Source organism: Neomonachus schauinslandi, chromosome 12, assembly GCF_002201575.2.
Source record: "Neomonachus schauinslandi chromosome 12, ASM220157v2, whole genome shotgun sequence".
Classification (NCBI taxonomy): Eukaryota; Metazoa; Chordata; class Mammalia; order Carnivora; family Phocidae; genus Neomonachus; species Neomonachus schauinslandi.
In genome coordinates this window covers 90,732,535-90,754,846 of record NC_058414.1, presented here as the reverse complement: position 1 = coordinate 90,754,846, position 22,312 = coordinate 90,732,535, and the positions used below count along the sequence as shown (strand labels likewise).

Here is a 22,312-nt window from a genome sequence, read left to right as displayed (position 1 = left end):
CATTGACATCTTCACAATATTTGTTCTTCCAATCCATGAGCATGGAACATTTTTCCATTTCTTTGTGTCTTCCTCAATTTCTTTCATGAGTATTTTATAGTTTTCTGAGTACAGATCCTTTGCCTCTTTGGTTAGATTTATTCCTAGGTATCTTATGGTTTTGGGTGCAATTGTAAATGGGATCGACTCCTTAATTTCTCTTTCTTCTGTCTTGTTGGTGGTGTATAGAAATGCCACTGATTTCTGTGGATTGATTTTTATATCCTGCCACTTTACTGAATTCCTGTATGAGTTCTAAGTTTGGGGTCAATTCTTTTGGGTTTGTCACATAAAGTATCATCATCTGTAAAGAGTGAGAGTTTGATTTGTTCTTTGCTGATTCGGATGCCTTTTATTTCTTTTTGTTGTCTGATTGCTGAGGTGAGGACTTCTAATACTCTGTTGAATAGCAGTGGTGATAGTGGACATCCCTGCCGTGTTCCTGACCTTAGGGGAAAAGCTCTGTTTTCCCCCATTGAGAATGATATTTGCTGTGGGTTTTTCATAGATGGCTTTTATGATATTGAGGTATGTACCCTCTGTCCCTACACTCTGAAGAGTTTTAATAAAGAAAGGATGCTGTACTTTGTCAAATGCTTTTTCTGCATCTATTGAGAGGATCATGTGGTTCTTTCTTTTATTAATGTATTGTATCACATTGATTGATTTGTGGATGTTGAACCAACCTGGCAGCCCAGGAATACATCCCACTTGGTCATGGTGAATAATCCCTTTAATGTACTGTTGTATCCTATTGGCTAGTATTTTGGTGAGAATTATTGTATCCATGTTCATCAGGAATATTGGTCTGTAATTCTTTTTGATGGGGTCTTTCTCTGGTTTTGGGATCAAGGTAATGGTGACCTCATAAAATGAGTTGGGAAGTTTTCCTTCCATTTCTATTTTTTGGAACAGTTTCAGAAGAATAGGTATTAATTCTTCTTTAAATGTTTGGTAGATTTCCCCTGGGAAGCCATCTGGCCCTGGGCTTTTGTTTTTTGGGAGATTTTTGATGACTGCTTCAATTTCCTTAGTGGTTATAGGTCTGTTCAGGTTTTCTATTTCTTCCTGGTTCAGTTTTGGTAGTTGATACATCTCTAGGAATGCATCCATTTCTTCCAGGTTATCTAATTTGCTGGCATAGAGTTGCTCATAATGTTCTTATAATTGTTTGTCTTTCTTTGGTGTTGGTTGTGATCTCTCCTCTTTCATTCATGATTTTGTTGATTTGGGTCATTTCTCTTTTCTTTTTAATAAGTCTGGCCAGGGGTTTATCAATCTTGTCAATTCCTTCAAAGAACCAGCTCCTAGTTTCGTTGATCTGTTCTGTTCTTTTGGTTTCTAATTCATTGATTACTGCTCTGATCTTTATTATTTCTCTTCTCCTGCTGGATTTAGGCTTTATTTGCTGTTCTTTCTCCAGTTCCTTTAGGTGTAGGGTTAGGTTGTGTATTTGAGACCTTTCTTGTTTCTTGAGAAAGGCTTGTATTGCTATATACTTTCCTCTCAGGACTGCCTTTGCTGTATCCCAAAGATTTTGAACAGTTGTGTTTTCATTTTCATTGGTTTCCATGAATTTTTTAAATTCTTCTTTAATTTCCTGGTTGACCCATTCATTCTTTAGTAGGATGCTCTTTAACTTCCATGTATTTGAGTTCTTTCCAACTTTCCTCTTGTGATTGAGTTCTAGTTTCAAAGCATTGTGGTCTGAAAATAGGCAGGGAATGATCCCAATCTTTTGGTACCGGTTGAGACCTGATTTGTGACCTAGGATGTGATCTGTTCTGGAGAATGTTCCACGGGCAGTAGAGAAGAATGTGTATTCTGTTGCTTTGGGATGGAATGCTCTGAATATATCTGTGAAGTCCATTTGGTCCAGTGTGTCATTTAAAGTCTTTATTTCCTTGTTGATCTTTTGCTTAGATGATCTGTCCATTTCAGTGAGGGGGTTGTTAAAGTCCCCGACTACTATTGTATTGTTGATGTGTTTCTTTGCTTTTGTTATTAACTGGCTTATATAATTGGCTGCTCCCATGTTAGGGGCATAGATATTTACAATTGTTAGATCTTCTTGTTGGATAGACCCTTTAAGTAGGATATAGTGTCCTTCCTCATTTCTTATTACAGTCTTTGGTTTAAAATCTAATTTGCCTGTTATAAGGATTGCCACCCCAGCTTTCTTTTGGTGTCTATTAGCATGGTAAATGGTTTTCCACCCCTTCACTTTCAATCTGGGGGTGTCTCTGGGTCTAAAATGAGTCTCTTGCAGACAGCATATTGATGGGTCTTGTTTTTTTATCCAATCCAATAGCCTGTGTCTTTTGATTGGGGCCTTTAGCCCATTTACATTTAGGGTAACTATTGAAAGATATGAATTTAGTGCCATTGTATTGCCTGTAAGGTGACTTTTGCTGTATATTGTCTGTGTTCCTTTCTGGTCTATGTTGCTTTAGGCTCTCTCTTTGCTTAGAGGACCTGTTTTAATATTTCTTGTAGGGCTGGTTTCGTGTTTGCAAATTCCTTTAGTTCTTGTTTGTCCTGGAAGCTTTTTATCTCTCCTTCTATTTTCAATGACAGCCTAGCTGGATATAGTATTCTTGGCTGCATATTTTTCTTGTTTAGTGCTCTGAATATATCATGCCAGTCCTTTCTGGCCTGCCAGGTCTCTGGATAGGTCTGTTGCCAATCTAATGTTTCTACCATGGTAGGTTACAGATCTCTTCTCCCGAGCTGCTTTCAGGATTTTCTCTTTGTCTATGAGACTCGTAAGTTTTACTATTAGATGTCAGGGTGTTGACCTATTTTTATTGATTTTGAGAGGGGTTCTCTGTGCCTCCTGGATTTTGATGCCTGTTTCCTTCCCCAGATGAGGGAAGTTCTCTGCTATAATTTGCTCCAATATACCTTCTGCCCCTCTCTCTCTTTCTTCTTCTGGGATCCCAATTATTCTAATGTTGTTTCATCTTATGGTATTGCTTATTTCTCAAATTCTGTCCTCGTGATCCAGTAGTTGTTTATCTCTCTTTTTCTCAGCTTCTTTATTTTCCATCATTTGGTCCTCTGTATCACTAATTTTCTCTTCTTCCTCATTTATCCTAGCAGTTAGAGCCTCCATTTTTGATTGCACCTCATTTATAGCCTTTTTGATTTTGACTTGGTTAGATTTTAGTTCTTTTATTTCTCCAGAAAGGATTTCTCTTATAACTTCCATGCTTTTTTCAAGCCCAGCTAGTATTTTTAAAATCCTCGTTCTGAACTCTAGTTCCTACATCGTACTAATGTGCATATTGAGTAGGTCCCTGGCAATCGGTGCTGCCTCTTGTTCTTTTTGTTGAGGTGATTTTTTTTCCTTCTTGTCATTTTGTCCAGAGGAGAATAGATGAATGAGAGAACAAAATGCTAACAGGGTAACAATGTCCCCAGAAAATATACACTAAACAAATCAGAAAAGACCTGAAACCGGGGGAAAAGAAAGGGAAAGAAAGAAAAAAGGAAAAGATAAAAACAAACAAAAACAGAACAAAACAAAAAAACAGAATATGATCAAATATGATCAGGCTGGTGCATAGATTAGTGCCACACACTAGATTTTGGGCGCATTTTGGTCTGTTAGTTCTTGTTTGTCCTGGAAGCTTTTTATCTCTCCTTCTATTTTCAATGACAGCCTAGCTGGATATAGTAGAAGATGGTCTATTGGTCTGTTAGAAGAAAGTGCCTCCCAGAATTTTAAAGAAAGAAAAACTTATATATGTACAAAAATAAGGGTTAATACGATGAAGGGATAGAATGAGTGTAAAGATGAAAATTATAAAAGATTTTATAAAAGGAATTGATAGGGCGCCTGGGTGGCTCAGACGGTTAAGCGTCTGCCTTCGGCTCAGGTCATGATCCCAGGGTCCTGGGATCGAGTCCCGCATCGGGCTCCCTGCTCCTTGGGAGCCTGCTTCTCCCTCTGCCTCTCTCTCTCTCTCTGTCTCATGAATAAATAAATAAAATCTTTAAAAATAAATAAATAAAAGGAATTGATAAGTTTGAAAAAAGAAAGAAGAGGATTTAAAAAAACAAAAACGAGAGAATGTGATCAGGCAGGAGAGTAGAACAAAACCATACACTAGAGATTTAGGGTATATTTGGATCTGTTAGAAGAAACTGTATCTCAAAATTTTAAAGAGAGAACAACATATATATGCCAAAAGTAAGGGTAACTACTATGAAGGGATAGAATATGACTCTAAAAATGAAAAATAAAAATGTTTTTTAAAAAAGGGATTGATGTTGAAAAAGGGAAAAAGAAAAATTAAAAAAAAATTAGTCTTTCAAAGTTAATTTTTTTTTAAAGAATCATGGTAAAAAAGCCATGGATTCTATGTGAAATATTCCCCTAGCACTGGAGTTTTGCCGTTCTCATTGATTGGTAAACTTGGTCTTGGCTGGCTGTTCTTGCTGATCTTCTGGGAGAGGGGCCTGTTGCCATGGTTCCCAGTGTCTTTGCTGGAGGCGGAATTGCCCTGCCCTTGCCCAGTCCGGGCTAAGTAATCTGCTCGGGTTTGCTCTCCAGAGCTTTTGTTCCCTGCAAGCTTTCCGTATAGCCTTGGAGGATGAGAGTGAAAATGGCGGCCTCGCAATCTCTGCCCTGGAAGAGCTGAGAACTTGGGGCCCTGTTCCTCAGTGCGCCCCTAGAGAAAAGCAGTCAGTCACTCCCGTCTCCCTGGTCTCTGGCCACACTCTGTGCTCACCTGGCCTGTGACCGAGCATTTCTATCTCTGGCACCAGACCCTGTGTGGAGTCTCCAAACTAGCAGATCCCTGCAGTGTGCTCCCGCGCCACTCCTCCCGGGGGAGGAAGGGGAGTCTCCCCGGATTTGCCGCTTGTTGGGTTCCTGCTGGAGCAGCAGTGGCCCGACTGTGCCCCGGATCACGGTTTATGGCAACCCTGAGCTGAGAGCCCGTGCCTCAGCTCCGTCTCTGCAGTGGGCTTCCCCACTCTGGTACCTGGGAACTCTGCCGCACTCAGGCACCCCTGGTCTGTGACCCCGAGGGTCCTGAGACCACACTGTCCCACGAGGATTCCACCCCTCGCTTAGCCACTGGAGTGACGTCCTTCAGCGGAGCCGACGTTTAAAAGTTCCGATTTTGTGCTCCGCGGCTCTATCACTTGCCAGAAGCGGGGGACGGAGGCCCCCTCTCCCGCCGTCTATCCTCCGAATATCGTGTCGGATTCACTTCTCTGCACGTCCTACCTTCCAGAAAGTGGTCGCTTTTCTGTTCAGAGAATTGCTGTTATTCTTTTCTCCGATCCCTTGTTGAGTTCATAGGTGTTCAGAATGGTCTGATCCCTATCCAGCTGAATTCCTGGGACCAGATGGAATTTAGGTCTCCTACTCCTCCACCATCTTGCTCCTCTCCCCTTTAGTGGAGTTTTTATCTGGTTTCGCTATCAGGATAATGCTGGCCTCATGGAATAAATTTGGAAGTTTTCCTTCCATTTCTGTTTTTTGGAATAGTTTGAGAAGAATGGGTATTAAATCTTCTTTAAATATTGGTAGAATTCACCTGTTAAGCCATGTGGCCCTGGACTTTGGCTTGTTGGGAAATATTCAATTACTGATTGAACTTCTTTGCTGACCATTGGTCTGTTCAAGTTTTCTGTTTCTTCCTGTTTCAGTTTTGGTAGTTTTTATGTTTCCAGGAATTCATCCATTTCTTCTGGGTTGTCAAGTTTGTTGGCGTATAGCTTTTCATAATATTCTCTTGTAATTGTACTTCTGTGGTGTTGGTATTTCTCCTCTCTCATTTGTGATTTTTATTTTGGTCCTTTTTCTTTTCTTTCTGATAAGTCTGGCTAGGGGTATATCAATTTTATTTTTTTCAAAGAACCAGTTGCTGGTTTAATTGATCTGCTCTATTTTTTTAGTTTATCATTTATTTCTGCTCTAATCTTTATTATTTCCCTCCTTTTGCTTTCTTTAGTCTTCATTTTTCTTTTTCTAGCTCCTTTAGGTATAAGGTTAGGTTGTTTATTTGAGATTTTTCTTACTGCTTGAGGTAGGCCTCTATTACTATATAATTCCCTTTTAGGGTCGCTTTTGCTGCATCCCAAAGGTTTTGGACCATTGTGTTTTCATTTTCATTTGTTTCCATGTATTTTTTAATTTCTTCTTTGATTTCCTGCTTGACCCATTCATTGTTTACTAGAATGTTGTTTAACCTCCACATATTTGTGGTCTTTCCATATTTTTTCTGTGGTTGACTTCAAGTTCTGTAGCATTGGGACCAGAAAATATGCATGGTATGATCTCAATCTTTTTGTACTTGTTGAGACCTGATTGTGACATAGTTGTGATCTATTCTTGAGTATGTCCTGTGTGCACTTGAAAAAAAAAAATGTGTATTCTGCTTTAGGATGGAATGTTTTGAACGTATCTGTTAAGTCCATCTGGCCCAGTGTGTCATTCAAAGCCATTGCTTCCTTGTTGATTTTCTTCTTAGATGATCTGTCCTTTGATGTAAGTGAGGTATTAAAGTCCCCTGCTATTACTGTATTGCCATCAGTGAGTTCCTTTGTTTGTAATTGTTTTATATATTTGAGTGCTCCCACTTTGGGGGCATAAATATTTACAATTGTTAGATCTTCTTGTTGGTTAGACCCCTTTATTATGACAGAGTGCCCTTCATCTCTTGTTATAGTCTTTGGTTTAAAATCTAGTTTGTCTGATATAAGTACTGCTACTCTGACCTTTTTTTTGACACTCATTTGCCTGATAAATGTTTCTCTATCCCCTCACTTTCAATCTGCAGGTGTCTTTTGGTCTAAACTTTGTCTCTTACAGGCAGCATATAGATGGGTCTTGTTTTTGTATCCATTTTGACACCCTGTCTTTTGATAGGAGCATTTAGTCCATTTACATTTAGGGTAATTTTTGAAATGTATTTAGTGCCATTTTATGGTTTTGTGGTTGTTTCTGGAGTTTTTCTCTGTTCCTTTCTTTGCTACTTTTGGTCTGTCCACTCTGAGTCCCCTTCAATATTGTTTGCAGGGCTGGTTTAGTGGTCATGAACTTTAGTTTTTGTTTGTCTGGGAACCTCTTTATCTCTCCTTCTATTCTCAATGATAGCCTTGCTGGATAGAGAATATTCTTGGCTGCAGATTTTTCCCATTCAGCATTTAGAATATATCATGCCACTTTCTTCTGGCTTGCCAAGTTTCTGTTGAAACATCTGCAACTAGATTTATGGGTCTTCCCTTGTAAGTTAGGGACTTCTTTTTATTGCTGCTTTTAGGATTTTTTTCTTGATCACTGTATTTGCAAATTTAGCTACAATATGTCTGGGTGTTGGCCTGTTGTTGATTTTGATGGGAGTTCTCTGTGCCTCCTGGATCTGGATGCCTGTTTCCTTTCCCAGATTAGGGAAGTTTTCAGCTATTAATTCTTCAAGTAAATTTTTACCCCCTTTCTTTCCTTTCCTCTTCTGGGACTCCTAGGAGACTGATGTTACTGCATTTGATGGAGTCATGGAGTTTCCTAAGTCTATTCTCATCCATAATTGTTCTTTTTCTCTTTTGTTTGGCTTCATTATTTTCTATTTTATCTTCTGTATCACTTATTCAGTCCTCAGCTTCTCCAGCCTTGTTCAGTGCGTTCAGTCTGTTTCTATTATCAGTTACTGCATTCTTTAACTCTTTCATCTCTGTGGTAAGGGCCTCCCTGAAGTCTTCCATTCTTTTCTAAAGCCAATGAGTATCCTTACAATTGTTGCTTCAAATTCTCCATCAGGCATGTTACTGACCTCTGTTTCACTCAGATTTGTGGCCCTGAGCTTATCTTGTTGTTTCATTTGGGAGGAATTCCTCAATCTTGATATTTTGTCTAACTCTGTCTTCTGTGTTAGAAGAGCCTGTTAGGTTTCCTACTCCTGAGAATAATGGGTTTATGAAGAAGGGGTCCTATGGTGTCCAGGGCCTGGCCTTTTGGGTGTCTCTGGCATGTGCTGCGTGCACTCTGCTGCTGTGTACTGGCTTCTCTGTCCTTCAGGCCAGCGTCTGCAGATGCTCCTTGCCTGCAGTGGGCAGTGCTTGGTCCTTAGCCAGAATGTGGTGGGTTTTAACTAGGTGTGCTCTGGTCGCCTGTCAAATGAGACCTGATGTTATTTCCACTAGAACGGAAGCCTTGAGAACTCTCTGGTCAGGAGATGTGGTGGTGGTGGTGTGGGCGTGGGGGTTTCCACTGGTCTTCTGGGGAAGGGTAACTGTGCACTGGGCCTGAGGCATACTCGCCCAAGGAGGGCAGTCCGAGCAGGGCACGGGGTGGGGGTGGGGGAAGCTGCATTTGTTTTCATCTCAGGAAACATAGAAGTCTGTTCAGCTTATAGATATGGCCTGTCCAAACCATTAAAGCCACAGAAAAATACTCTTTTCTCCCCATATAGATAAAAATAGGGAATTGACATATTTGATCTGTGTAATACAGTGTGCTTCTAAAGTTACATTTGAAATATTCAACTCAACATATTTTGGAATAAATTATTTTAAAAGGTCCTTTTTAAGTAAATTTTTTGATACTTTCTAAAAAAATCAAAAGCGTGTACCTAAAGATGATTGCTTTCTATTATTCCACTCAGAATTGTCAAAACAGGAACAAAAGACCTATTTTCTTAACTCTGATATCATTATGTGTCTGAGTCCATTGTTTTCGGTTATAGCCAGCAGCTTCATTTTCCAGAAAAAGAAAAACTCCCGAAAAAGGCACTCCACTCCCAGACCTTCTCTTAAAAATACAGCGATGTCCACTGAGGCCAGACAGCTTCTTGACTTTTCATTTGACAGATGGTGCTTAATAAAATGTGACCAAGTAAAGAGGCTATGTGCTTTGCTTTAGTGAATGAATTAAAAAGTATTGGTATTGGGGGTGCCTGGGTGGCTCAGTCGTTAAGCGTCTGCCTTCAGCTCAGGTCGTGATCCCAGGGTCCTGGGATGGAGCCCCGCATCGGGCTCCCTGCTCAGCGGGAAGCCTGCTTCTCCCTCTCCCGCTCCCCCTGCTTGTGTTCCCTCTCTCGCTGTGTCTCTCTGTCAAATAAAATCTTAAAAAAAAAAAAAAAGTGTTGGTATTATATAGCTTTAAGAGAATTCTTGAGTTTTGAAAAACCATTCTTTCATTCTTTCATAAAGCATTCTCCCCATAAATTAAGTACTATTTGCTTATTTATTAAACTTCTGCCAGTTCCTAGAAGAGTTTAGAATTAAGGAAGTACAGATCAATGAAGTCTTGTAATAAGTGTAAGAAAGTTGCATCAAGAAAGTAGATTATGGGGGTGCCTGGGTGGCTCAGTTGGTTAGGGCTCTGCCTTTGGCTCAGGTCATGATCCTGGGATCCAAGCCCCCAAATCTATCTCCCTGTTTAGTGGGGAGCCTGCTTCTCCCTCTCCCTCTGTCCCTCCTCCCTGTTTAGGCTCTCTCTCTCTACCTCTCTCTCTCTCTCTCTCTCAAATAAAATCTTTTTTAAAAGTAGATTATGCCATAAAATTCTATTTTTTAAAAATTATGCTCCACACTCAATATGCGGCTTGAATTCAGTATGCTGAGATTGAGTCACATGCTCTCCTGACTAAGCCAGTCAGGTGCCCCTATGTCATAAGATTCAGCAACAAGAATGTCATGAATGATGTTGCATGTACCCAGCATGCTTGTCAATTCTTTTCATTGTGTTAGAAGTTTCACTGAATCATCATTTGGGGAGGATTTTTTTTCTTTTTTCAAAATTTATTAGAGTGTGCGAGCATGAGTGGGAGGGGCAGAGGGAGAGGGAGAATCTTATTTTTTATTTTATTTTTTTTTAAGATTTTATTTTTTTGAGAGTGAGAGGGAGAGCATGCATGCACAGAGGGAGAGGGAGAAGCAGACTCTCCACTGACCAGAGAGCCTGACATGGGACTTGATCCCAGGACCCCAAGATCATGACCTGAGCTGAAGACAAGATGCTTAACCAACTGAGCCACCCAGGCACCCCTTCAGAGAGTCGTAAGCAGACTCTGCACTGATCTCACGGCCCTGAGATAAAGACCTGAGCCCAAACCAGGAGTCAGATGCTTAACTGCCTGAACCACCCAGGTGTCCCTTGGGGAGGATTTTCTTTACTTCTGGTAGGACCACTTTATACATTTATAGATCTAAAATGGAAGTCTTCTGTTTGATTCCAGAGCTTACCTTTTTGAAATTATATTTGGAATATTCAATTAAACATATTTTGGAATTTGGTCATTAAATGATAATTCCTAAGTGTTTATTTTTCTGATCCTTAAAGATTCAAAGTTGTGTGCCTGAGAACACAGATGTCCTGTATTTCATATCTTACATACCTGTACAGAATATCTGGTGTTTGATATATACCAAAACCTGGCTGGGGGAGGAAGGGCAGGGGACTTGAGAAAGTAGGAGCCCAAGTTAACCCATGCTTCCTATGTTCCTCCTTCCAGGTCTACCCCACGATGATACGCGCTTTGGGGATGGGGACCAGTCATTCCCTGTGTCGGATTGGTGCAATGGTGGCACCATTTATATCCCAGGTACAGCCCAGGAGTCTCTGTAGGGGGGATGAGTCTAAAGGAGATGGGAAAAATGGGACACTGGGTTCCTTCAAGTTAAGGGTTTAACTGGGGATTTCTGTTTAGGTAACGCGTTTTCTTGAGGGGTTGTTTTCCCATCGTTTGGTGAATTTGGGCAGGGAAAGAGCCTAAGTAAACATTTCCAGGCTTGTAGTTGGTCAATAGCATGTATTTCATTGCGTTCAGGGTTTGGATTTTGTTGGGCATTGTTGCAGTAAGATGGAAAAGAAATGGAGGACACGAGGAGCTTGAGCAGTTGAATGAGAATGGGTCTGAACCCTGATCCTGTCCAGGGGTGAAATTGAGAAACAGAGCATGGAAGTGCAGGGAGGGTGAGTCTAGTGCTAGGGCAAACCAGGTATGGGCTGGGATAAAATCCAGGGGTGGCCTGGACTCATGGATGCACCCTTGTTTCTGGAGGGAAACAGGCAGATATGGTGACCAACGTGGTCCTGTTTCCTCAGAGGGACTGAACACTGTCTGTACTGGTCCTTCTCTTTTTGGCCACAGAAATGGAAATCCACCTGAGCTGGCTGCAGTAAAAAGATGGAGTGAGCCTAGGCTCTGGGAGGGTCTGATCCAAGCAGTGGAGGTGATAGGGACCCAGGCCCTTTCTTCCTGTCTGTCTGGGTCCGTGGTCACTCCTTCACCTTTCTGAGCATCCAGGCTTTACTCTCCTCTCCCTGCAGACCAGTGTGCTATGCTTGTCTGTGTACTCGGCCATCCCAGGAATCCCAAACGTGGATCCTTAGATCCAGCCACCAGAAGACATGGATGCGCTCTCTCTGCATCCCTGAAAAGGGACTCTCACTAGCCAGGTCTGGTCAGATGGTCATACTTGAGCTCAACCAGTTGTGGCCAGGAGTCAAGGTTATCTTACACATGCAGTTGGGAAAATGCAGTTTTCAAAGGAAGGGGGTTGTTGTGGGCCAAGCAGACTGTCAGGTGTATTTCCTATAATGTAACACATTTTGCTACCACTAGACGGTTATTCATTTGTTTTTAACTATTCTTGGAGTGTTTTTCCCCACTCACCTTAAGGAAAAATGAGGGCAGCTTTTGTCTAGTGGTTTTCAAAGTTTTTTTTATCCTGCTTTTACCATTTTCAGAAAAAAAGCATAGTGGTAAAAAACAGAAGTAAAATATTAATCCTGTTTCTGGATGATCTTATTTTCTGATCTTTAAGTAGAAATTGTATCTCTCTTTCAACCGCTTAAAACCTGTCTTTTGGGTATTTGTGGGTATTTACCCTAGAAGCCACACAGCTTTTGGTGGCTTTGTGGATCAGGAAAGATCACCAACTGGGTCCAGGTCTTCTGGGGCCATAGGCTCTGGTCTGCTTAGCGTCCTGCAGCCAGTTAAATCATTTGTAAAATAAAGATCAATAATAGCACCCACCACATAGGTTTGTTTTGAGTATTAATACATGGAAAGATTAATACATGGAAAGCACTTAGCCCAACATTGGACACAGAGTAAACACTCAATAAATGTTACCTAATAGCAATGATCACTGATAATGAAGGCCAAATGCTAAATATTCAAATGAATATTTCTCAATAACAAAAATACTTCTAAGTCCAGTATTTTGATCACGGTGCAATTGGGATGTTTTGCTTTCTTAACAAATTTGGAATGGGTGGTCAGAATCCGAGATCTATTCGCTCCTAGGATATTTGCTTGGGTTTGGGGTGGGGTGAGCGGCTCCAAGCAGATAGTAAGGCCTTGGCCTTACTCTTACCAGCTCTCAGGAGCTGATAATCTGTCTGCCTTCCCTTGGACGTGGTTCTCAAACTTGAGCGCGCATCAGAATTACAGGGCGTAATTGGATAACAAGATGGCTGGATTCCACCCAGAGACTGGTGCTGCGTATGGGACCACCAGTGTAGTTCTAACAAGTACTCCCAACGAACCTGATGAGATTGGCTTGTGGACTGCGTTCTGGGAGGCCAGGCCATCCACAGGGAAAATACCAACTGGGAGATAAGCTTTACTTTCACTTAATTCTTCCTCTTCCTCCTCCCCTTCCTCCCCTTCCTCTTTTTGCCCTGCATTTAGGAACCTCTTATAATGACACATTCAACAAGTTGACTTCAAAGTAGTTGTCTGCAAATTCTACACACAGTTTGGCAGTTAAAATACCAAAAAAAAAAAAAAAAAAAAAAAAGGACTCAACTAGCTACAATCTCTATCTCCTAGAATAGAATTAAGAGTTGTTTTATTCCAATTCAACATTCAGTCACCATTTATTGCCCACTTACTCTGTGCCTGGATTCAGTTCCATTTATTGGTAGCTGTAAAGAAGCCAGACGAGGTTCCAGTGGTGGGTCGGAGCTGGTCTGCACTGGCTTGTGCAAACGAACTGTTAAGTTTTCAAGCAATTTTGCAGGCTGGTTGATGTCACATCGGATCTTGAAATTACCCACGGTGGTAGTATTTGTACCATGGACATCAGCAAATGGTAGCAGAAGACTTTCGGGGGAAGGCTGTTGTTTGAGCATTTGGCAACACAGCACCACAAGATTCTCGCTCTCAAGAGACTGACGTTCAAGTTGAAAATTTACCAGTATGCAAATAATTAAGATAATTTCACATTATATAAGTGCTTTGGAGGTAATATGATAGTGAATCAAAGTGGTGACAGGTCTTTTTGGGCAAAACCTCTCTGGCAAGGTGACATTGGAGTCGAAACCTGAAATAGGAGAAGTTGACAACTGACAAAGAGAAATCGCATTTCAAGTAGGATGCCTGCTGGTACAGGGGCCTGGAGATGCCACAGAGATATGTATGTTCAAGGAACAGAAACTAGCTGTGATGAGCAGAACAGAGACACGTGCAGGGAGAGAAAGTGCTTTATAGGCATCGTGAGGACTTGGGAGTTTTTCCTGAGGAGTAGTGGGAAATAACGTAAGGGTTTTAAGCAGGTAAGTGACATGATCAGTTTTGCCTTTTGAAAAGAGCACTCTGGTTGCTCTATAGTGAGTTGTGGGGGTGGGTAGGGCCAGGGCAGAACAAGCTTATGGTAAGACTTTAATCTCACGCTGCCATGCCCTCCGGTGAAATGAGATTTTAGAATTCTGGAAACTGTTTCTCTTAGAAAGATCAAGGAAGAAACTATGTCAAAAATTTACATTTCTGCCCAGAAAAAAAAAATCTACCATAAATAAGGCTGAAAGCCAAACATTTATCTTTCAGGGCTCTCAAAAAGCCTGAATTGCATTGTCCCAGCTAAGCAGTGATTTTGTTGTCCTATCAGATACCTGACCAGCTACATGGAAACCCAATGAATCAATGCATAAGATTGTATACAGCACTTCACAAGTTAATGGGAATGAAAAAATATGCATTTTATATTTTCATAAGTGATTTCTAATAAGCAATACTTTTAAAAAAGATTTTATTTGAGTGAGAGAGCATGAGCGTGGGGCTGGGGGAGGGGGGTGGAGAAGCAGACTCCCTGCTGAGCAGGGAGCCAGAAGGGGGGCTCGATCCCAGGACCCCGGCATCATGATCTGAGCCGAAGGCAGACGCTTAACTGACTGAGCCACCCAGGTGCCCACACTAATAAGCATTACACTTACTGAGAAACCGTACATGTATATTGTCAAAAATAAACAATGCTGGACACTAGTTAGAGGGACAAGGACATATTTTGATCAGTAATAACCATTGCAATAGGGAAAAAGAGCCTAGGGCAAACGGAATTCAAATTTTGTTTGCACAGGGGTGACGCGTTTTATAGGGAGAATGCGAGGGTGGGATAATAGAGTAAGGGAAGTGGAAAAATTGCAAAAAGTGGAAAGGAGGGGTTTGGCCCATGTGAAACCCAGACAAAGGTCCTATCTCCAGGTGTTGACTGGAACAAACAGTAAATTTGGGGGGCAGACTTGAGTTTCTCATGCAGGCACATGAAGGGAAACGGAGGGTCATCCTGGGGATGTGGCCTTCAGCTGTTAGAAACTGAGCTAGTGTTTGTTCTGGTCTTTTATAGACCAAGGTTGGGGCCCGGGTGAGAAGCAGCTTAGAGCAGTCTGGCTAGAGTTTGGTCAAGGAGAGGGTCTTTGTCAATGTTTTGTGGGTCATAAATAGGCTTGTGTTTATTGTGTTTTCAATGGCTTGATTTCCATGTGATTTTTTTCTTCTACACCAAAACACAGAAAATTACAAATTTGAGTTAAAATTTCACTACCTCCTATTTTATCTGAGATAATAAAAATTTTATTTTTTTTCATTTTTAAGTTTAAGAGAGTGTAAGCTGGGAGAGGGGCAGAGAGTGAGAGAGAGAGAGAGAAGCAGACTCCTGCTGAGTGTGGAGCCTGATGTGAGGCTCAATCTCACGACCCTGAGATCATGACCTGAGCCAAAATCAAGAGTTGGACTCTTAACTGAGCCACCTGGGCACCCCACAAATACAAATATTTTAATGAAGTTCTTTCACGCTGACTGTATGTATGTATGAACGAACATATGTATATACATTGTACCTAAATATCACAATTCATATACTTTTTAAAATTGAGATATAAATGACATGTATAACATGCTAGTTTTAGGTGTACAACATAATGATTGGGTATATGTATATATTATGATCACCACCATAAGTGTAGTTCACATCCATCACAAATTTTTCTTGTGATGAGAATTAAGATTTATTCTCTCAGCTACTTTTGAATATACAATATGGTATTATTATAGTCCCCATGCTGTATATTATATCCCCGGGAATTATTTTATAACTGGAAGTTTGTATCTTTTGATGCCCTTTACCCATTTTGCACACCACCACCCCCGCACCAGACCTCCTGCTTTTGGCAACCACCAATCTGTTCTCCGTATCTGTGAGTTTGGGTTTTTTGTTTTGTTTTTCTCAGATTCCACACATAAGTGACATCATATGGTATTTATCTTTTTCTGTCTGGCTTATTTCACTTAACATAATGCCCTCAGGGTCCATCCATGCTGTTGCAAGTGCCGGGATTTCTTCTTTTCTTTGGCTGAACAATATGCCACTGTATATGTATACCATATTATTTCTATCCATTCATCCATCAATGGACATAGGTTGTTTCCATGTCTTGGCTATTGTAAATAATGCTTCAATATATGTGGGAGTACATATTTTTCTTCAAATTTGTGTTTTCAGTTCTTTCAGATAAATACCCAGGAGTGGAATTGCTGGATCACAGCATAGTTCTATTTTTCATGTTTTGAGGAACCTCCATACTGGTTTTTATAGTGGCTATCCCAATTTATATTCCCACCAACAGTAAACAAGTGTTCTGTTTTCTCTATGTCTTTACCAACCCCTCATTACTTGTCTTTTTTTTTTTTTTTTTAAATTTGAGACAGAGCTTGAGCATGAGGGTGAGAGAGGGAGAGGGAGAAGCATACTCCCTGCTGAGCGGAGAGCCCCATGAGGGGCTTGATCCCAGGACCCTGAGATCATGACCTGAGCCAAAGACAGACGCTTAACCGACTGAGCCACCGAGGCGCCCTTTGTCTTTTTTGATAATAGCCATCCTGACAGGTGTGAGGTGATAGCTCATTGAAATTTTGATTTGTATTTCTCTGATGATGAGTGATGTTGAGCACCTTTTCATGCACCTATTGGCCAACTGAATGTCTTCTTTGGAAAATACCTGTTCAGATCTTCTGCCCGTTTTTCAATGAGATTTTTAGGGTTTTTTTGTTACTGAGTTGTATGAATTCCTTATATATTTTGGACATTAACTCTTATCAGATATGATTTGAAAATATTTTCTCCCATTCTGTCGGTTGTCTTCATTTTGTTGATGGTTTTCCTTTACTGTGCAGAAGCTTTTGAGTTTGTAGTCCCACTTGTTTATTTTTGCTTTTATTTCCTTTCCTCTTGGTATCAAATCCAAAGAAATCATAAAGTCTGCCTCTGGTTTCTTCTAGGAGTTTTATGATTTGGGGTCTTAATATTGAAGTCTTTTATCAATTTTGAGTTGATTTTTATGTATGAGTTAAGATAGTAGTCTAGTTTCATTCTTTTACATATAGCTGTCCTATTTTCCCAACACCACTTATTGAAGAGACTCTCCTGTCTCCATTGTATACTCTTGGCCCATTTGCTGTAAATTAATTGACTACATGTACATGGGTTTGTTTCTGGGCTCTCTATTTTATTGATCCGTGTTTCTGTTCTTAGGCCAGTGTCATACTGTCTCGATTCGTATAGCTTTTTAATATAGTTTGAAATCCGCAAATGTGATGATGCTTCCAGCTTTGCTTTTCTTTCTCAAGATTGCTTTGGGTATTTGGGGTCTTTTATGGTTCTATATGAGTTTTAGGATTGTTTGTTCTATTTCTGGGAAAAAAGTTCCATTTGAATTTTTAGGGATTGCACTGAATCTGTAGATTACTTTGGGTAGTATGGACATTTAAAAATATTAATTCTTCCCATTCATGAGCATGGAGTATCTTTCCATTTATAACTTCAATTTCTTTCATCAGTGTTTCATTGTTTATATATTATAGATTTTTCACCTTCTTGGTTAAATTTATTCCTAGGTATTTTTTTTTGGGGGGGGGGTACAATTATAAATGGGATCATTTTCAATTCTTCTTAGTTTGCTAGTAGTGTATAGAAAACAACATATTTTTTATATATTGATTTTGTATCCTGCAACTTCACTGAATTCATTTATTCTAACAGTTTTGGGCGGCATCTTTAGCGTTTTCTGTATATCATGTTTCTGCAAACAGTGACAGTTTTGCATCGTGCTTTCATATTTTGATGCCTGTTATTTCTTTATTGCTCTGCCTAGGATTTCCAATACTGTGTTGAATGAAAGTGGGGAAAGTTTGTATCCTTGTCTTATTCCTGACCTGAGAGGAAAAGCTTTTTATCTTTTCCCCACTGAGTATAATGTTAGTTGCAGGCTTGTCAAATACGGGCTTTATTATGTTGAAGTATGCTTCCTTTATATCCACTTTGTTGCGAGTTTATCATAAATGGATGTTGAATTTTGTCAAATGCTTTTTCTACATCTTTTGAGATAATCAGGATTTTTATTGTTCATTTTGTTTAGTGTATCACATTGATTTGTGGATGTTAAACCATCTCTGTATCCCTAGAATAAATCTCACTTGATTATGATGTATGATCTTTTTAACATATTATTGAATTTAGTTAATGTTTTATTGAGGATTTTTACATCTATGTCCATCAGACAGATTGGCCTATTATTTTTTCTTGGGACATCCTTGTCTGGTTTTGGTATCAGGGTAATGCTGGCCTTGTAAAGTGAGTTTGAAAGTGTTCCAAACTTCCATGTCTTGAAGGAGGTTAAGAAGGATTGGTATTAATTCTTTAAATGTTTGGTAGAATTCACCAGTGAAGTTGTCTGGTCCTGGACTTCGGTTTGTTGGGAAGTTTTTGATTACTGATTCAATCTCCTTACTAGTAATTGTTCTGTTTAGATTTTCTATTTCTTCATGATTCAGTCTTAGTAGATTGTATGTTTCTAGGTATTTATCCATTTCTTCTAGGTTGTCCAAGTTGTTGGCATGTAATTGTTCATAGTAATCTCTTATGATCCTTCATATTTCTGTGGTATCAATTGTAACATTTCCTTTTTTTTTCCTCCCCCCTAAGGTTTTATTTATTTATTTGACAGTGAGAGAGCACAAGCAGGGGGAGTGGCAGAGGGAGAGGGAGAAGCAGGCTCCATGTTCAGCAGGGAGCCCGATGTGGGGCTTGATCCAAGACCCTGGGATCATGACCTGAGCCAAAGGCAGACGCTTAACTGACTGAGCCACCCAGGCTCCCCCCACCCATTTTCTTTAAGATTTTGTTTGTAACATTTCCTCTTTCATTTCTGATTTAATTTGAATCCTCTCTCTTCTTTTCTTGGTGAGTCTAGCTAGAGGTTTGTCATTTTTTAAAAAAAAATAGCTCTTAGTTTCATTGATTTTTTTTCTCTTGTCTTTTTAGTCCCTATTTCATTTATTTACACTTTGATCTTTGTTATTTCTTCCTTCTACTAACTTCAGCCTTGGTTCGTTCTTTTTTCTAGTTCCTTGAGGTATAAAGTTAGGTTTTTTAGTTGAGACCTTTCTTGTTTCTTGATGTAGGCCTTTATCACTATTAACTTCCTTCTTAGAACTGCTTTTGCTATATCCATAAATTTTGGTATGTTGTATTTCCATTTTCATTTGTCTCAGGGTATTTTTTGATTTCTCCTTTGATTTGTTCTTTGACCCGTTGGCTGTTCAGTAGCATGTTGTTTAATCTCAACATATCTGTAAATTTTCCAATTTCCCTCTTATAATTGATCTAGTTTCATACTATTTGGGTTGGAAAAGGTGCTTGATAGGATTTCAGTTTTCTTAAATTTATTAAGGCTTGTTTTGTGGCTTATCACATTATCTATCCTGGAGAATATTCCATGTATGCTTGAGGAAAATGTGTATTCTGTTGCTTTTGGATGGCATCTTCTGTATATATGTTAAGTTCTTCTGGTCTAAGATGTCATTTAAGGCCAGTATTTCCTTATTGATTTTCTGTCTGGACAATCGATCATTGAAAGTGGGGTATTAAAGTCTCCTACTATTATTGCTGTCTGTTTTGTCTTTGATCTGTTAATACTGGCTTTGTATATTTAGGTGCTCCTGTCGTGAGTGTGTAAATATTTACAAATGTTATATCCTTTTGTTGGGTTGATCCCTTTATCATTATGTAATTATGTCTCTTTGTCTCTTATCATAGTCTTGTCTTAAAGTGTATTTTGTCTGATAAAATATAGGTACCACAGCTTTCTGTTTCTATTTTCATGAAGTATCTTTTTCCATCCCTTCACTTTGAGTCTGTGTGTGTCTTTACATCTGAAATGAGTCTCTTGTAGAGAACATACAGAGGGGTCTTGTTTTCTTACCCATGCATTTAAAGTAATGACTGATGTGTATGCACTTATTAGCATTCCATTCATTGTTTTCTGGCTTTGTTCCTTCTTATTCTCTTGCTTTTGTGATTTGATCATTATCTATAGTGGTAGGCTTGGATTCTTTATCTTTTGTGTATCTACTCTAGGTTATTGCTTTGTGACTTATGAGGCCTATGTAAGACTTCTTACAGATATAACAGAAAGTTAGTAGAAGGAAGGAAATAACAAAGATCAAAGTGGAAATAAATGAAATAGAGACTAAAGAGACAATAGAAAAGATCAATGAAACTAAGAGTTTAAGTGGATAATAATTTAAATTTGAACTCATTCGTAGGTTATACATTTTTTACTCCCCTCCGCATTCTGTTTTTGATGTCACAGTTAACATCCTTTTTTTTCTTTTTTTTAAATTTTCTTTTTTTTAAGATTTTATTTATTTATTTGAGACAGAATGAGAGAGAGAGAGAGCACATGAGAGGGGGGAGGGTCAGAGGAAGAAGCAGGCTCGCTGCTGAGCAGGGAGCCCGATGCAGGACTCGATCTAGGGACTCCAGGATCATGACCTGAGCCGAAGGCAGTCGCTTAACCAACTGAGCCACCCAGGCGCCCACAGTTAACATCTTTTTATCTCAAGTATCCATCAACAGATTGTTGTAGTTGCTTTTACTACTTTTAGAGTGGGGCAGAGGGAGAGGGTGAAGCTGGTGTCTACTGGTCTCCATCTCTGGAGAGCATTGTAGTCAGCCCCTAAATGTTGGTTGAAGTAGAAAGCCTGCCCCTCAGGCCACAGCTTGAAGATAAATGAAAAGGCCTCTGGGTTGTGTTTCCGTCTGCTTTGTTGCGCTGTACTCTGGGTGAGGGCAGAAGGCAGACAGCCAGTTTAGAACTGTTTCTGTTGGTTGGGGTCCTATGAGACCCATGAACATAAGTTCTGTTGGCCACCAGAACCAGGTGATCCAGGGGTGCCCCTGGCTGGCAGCCACCAAAACTGGGGCAGACATATGTTTAAGCTCTTTTCCAGGAGATACTGGTGACCTGGAGTGAACCAGAGGGAGAGGAAGAAGATAGCACCCACCCCCCGAAGTATCTGGAGAGGAATACAGTTGGCCCCTTGATGTCTAGTATTGAGTTAGGAGCCTACCTTCCGGCTGAAGCTATGAAGATAAGCTAATAGCCCCCTTTTCCAGAAAGATGGAGTTTCAGTCTGTTAGCTCTCCACGCTATGTCCTGCAGTGTAGCTGGTTAAGAATTCTTTGTTGGTTACAGTCCTGTGGGATGTCAGCTCTGCTAGCCGTCACATCCAGGTGATCAGGAGGTGTCCCCTGGGCATTAGCCACAAAAACTAGGGCACCAGACATGTGCCCAAGTTCCTTGGAGATACCAGATGTCTGGAGCAAGGCTGAGGGAGAGTGTAAAGTTGGTACCTGCTGGTCTCAATCTTTGGAGAGTATTTCAGTAGATTCCTAGCTGTGTGTTCAAGTAGATGCTTGCTTGCACATCAGGGTGATGCTTTACGATAAGCAAATAGGCCTCTTTCATAAAAAGACTGCATGTGTTTCACTGGGCTGCCTCGGCACTGGGCCCTGGCTGGGGAGGGGGGCTGTATAGGGGGTTAGGGGTGTAGTGGTTGGCCAGGTGAGTTCATGTGAGCCCTTCAAGAATGGTTTCTCAGTTTTCTGTGGCTGCGGGGATCTCATGGATACGAACCCATTGGCTTTTATAGCTAGATGTTAGCTATCTCATCTCTCATCTCTCAGGTGCACGTCTTAGAAGTTGGGGTGTGAGATGTGGGATTCAAACCCATAGCTCCTCAGGGAGAAGCCTGGAGTTCTAAGCTCCTTCCTGACTGTGATGGCTGCACCAGGAGAGGGATTTAGGGCAAGATTGTGTCTCAGCCTCTCCTACTTTTTTGATGTGGGTTTTTTTCTTGTTTGCCCTATCTGTAGGAGTTGCTCAGCTAGTTTTTGGATTTCTTTCAGAGGAAATTACTTCATATATACCTGTAGATTTGGTCTGTCCATGAAACGAGGTGAGTTTAGGATCCTCCCGTGTTGCCATCTTGAAGAGAAACTTTCATATACTTTTTATAGCCTGCTTTTTGCATGCAACAATATGTTGCAGACATTTTTCATATCAATAAAAAGTCAACCCCTGTATTCATGCTGAAAAATATATCCTCCTTTGTATACTCCAAAAGTAACTTTTCAGTTACTTTATCAGTTCTGTATTGTTAAATGTCTAGACTACTTGATATTTTTCTAACATAAATAACAGTAATGAGCATCCTTGCACTTATATTTTTAATCCAACTATTGCAATTATCTCTTTAGGATAAATTCCTAAAAATTGTAGGTAGGTCAAGGGGTCTGCTCATTTTCCATTTGGTACATTGTGCTAACACTCTCTTTGGGAAGGTTGTTCAAGTGAGGAAGGTCCTGCTGCTTCACATATTTGTCAACCGGTTTTGTTAGTCTTTGTTGTATTTGCAAATGTCACTGGCAATAAATGATATCTCTTTGTCACTGTAATTAGTCCTTCTTTGGTGAGTAATGAGACTGAATGTTCTTTTCACATTTTAATTGGGTATTTTATCTTTTTTTAGCTTGCCCATTCAGGATCCTTCCCATTTTTCATTTCAGTCTTTAAAACATGGATTTGTGAGAATCCTTCCTGTGTATAAGGAATTCAACCATTTTTCTGACATATTGCAAATATTCCCCCAATTTTCCATTTGTCTTTCTTTTTTTTTTTTTTTTTTTTTTT

At 40.1% G+C, this 22,312-nt stretch overlaps 1 protein-coding gene across 1 annotated transcript in view; it reads left to right on the top strand.

The window, feature by feature from the left end:
• SVOPL (SVOP like) overlaps positions 1 to 22,312 on the top strand; it is a 72,400-nt gene that overhangs the window by 40,247 nt on the left and 9,841 nt on the right. Inside the window, exon 13 of the mRNA XM_044920014.1 lies at positions 10,509 to 10,598. Within this exon, the coding sequence (XP_044775949.1) occupies positions 10,509 to 10,598 (90 nt within the window). The remainder of the gene's footprint in view (positions 1 to 10,508; positions 10,599 to 22,312) is intronic.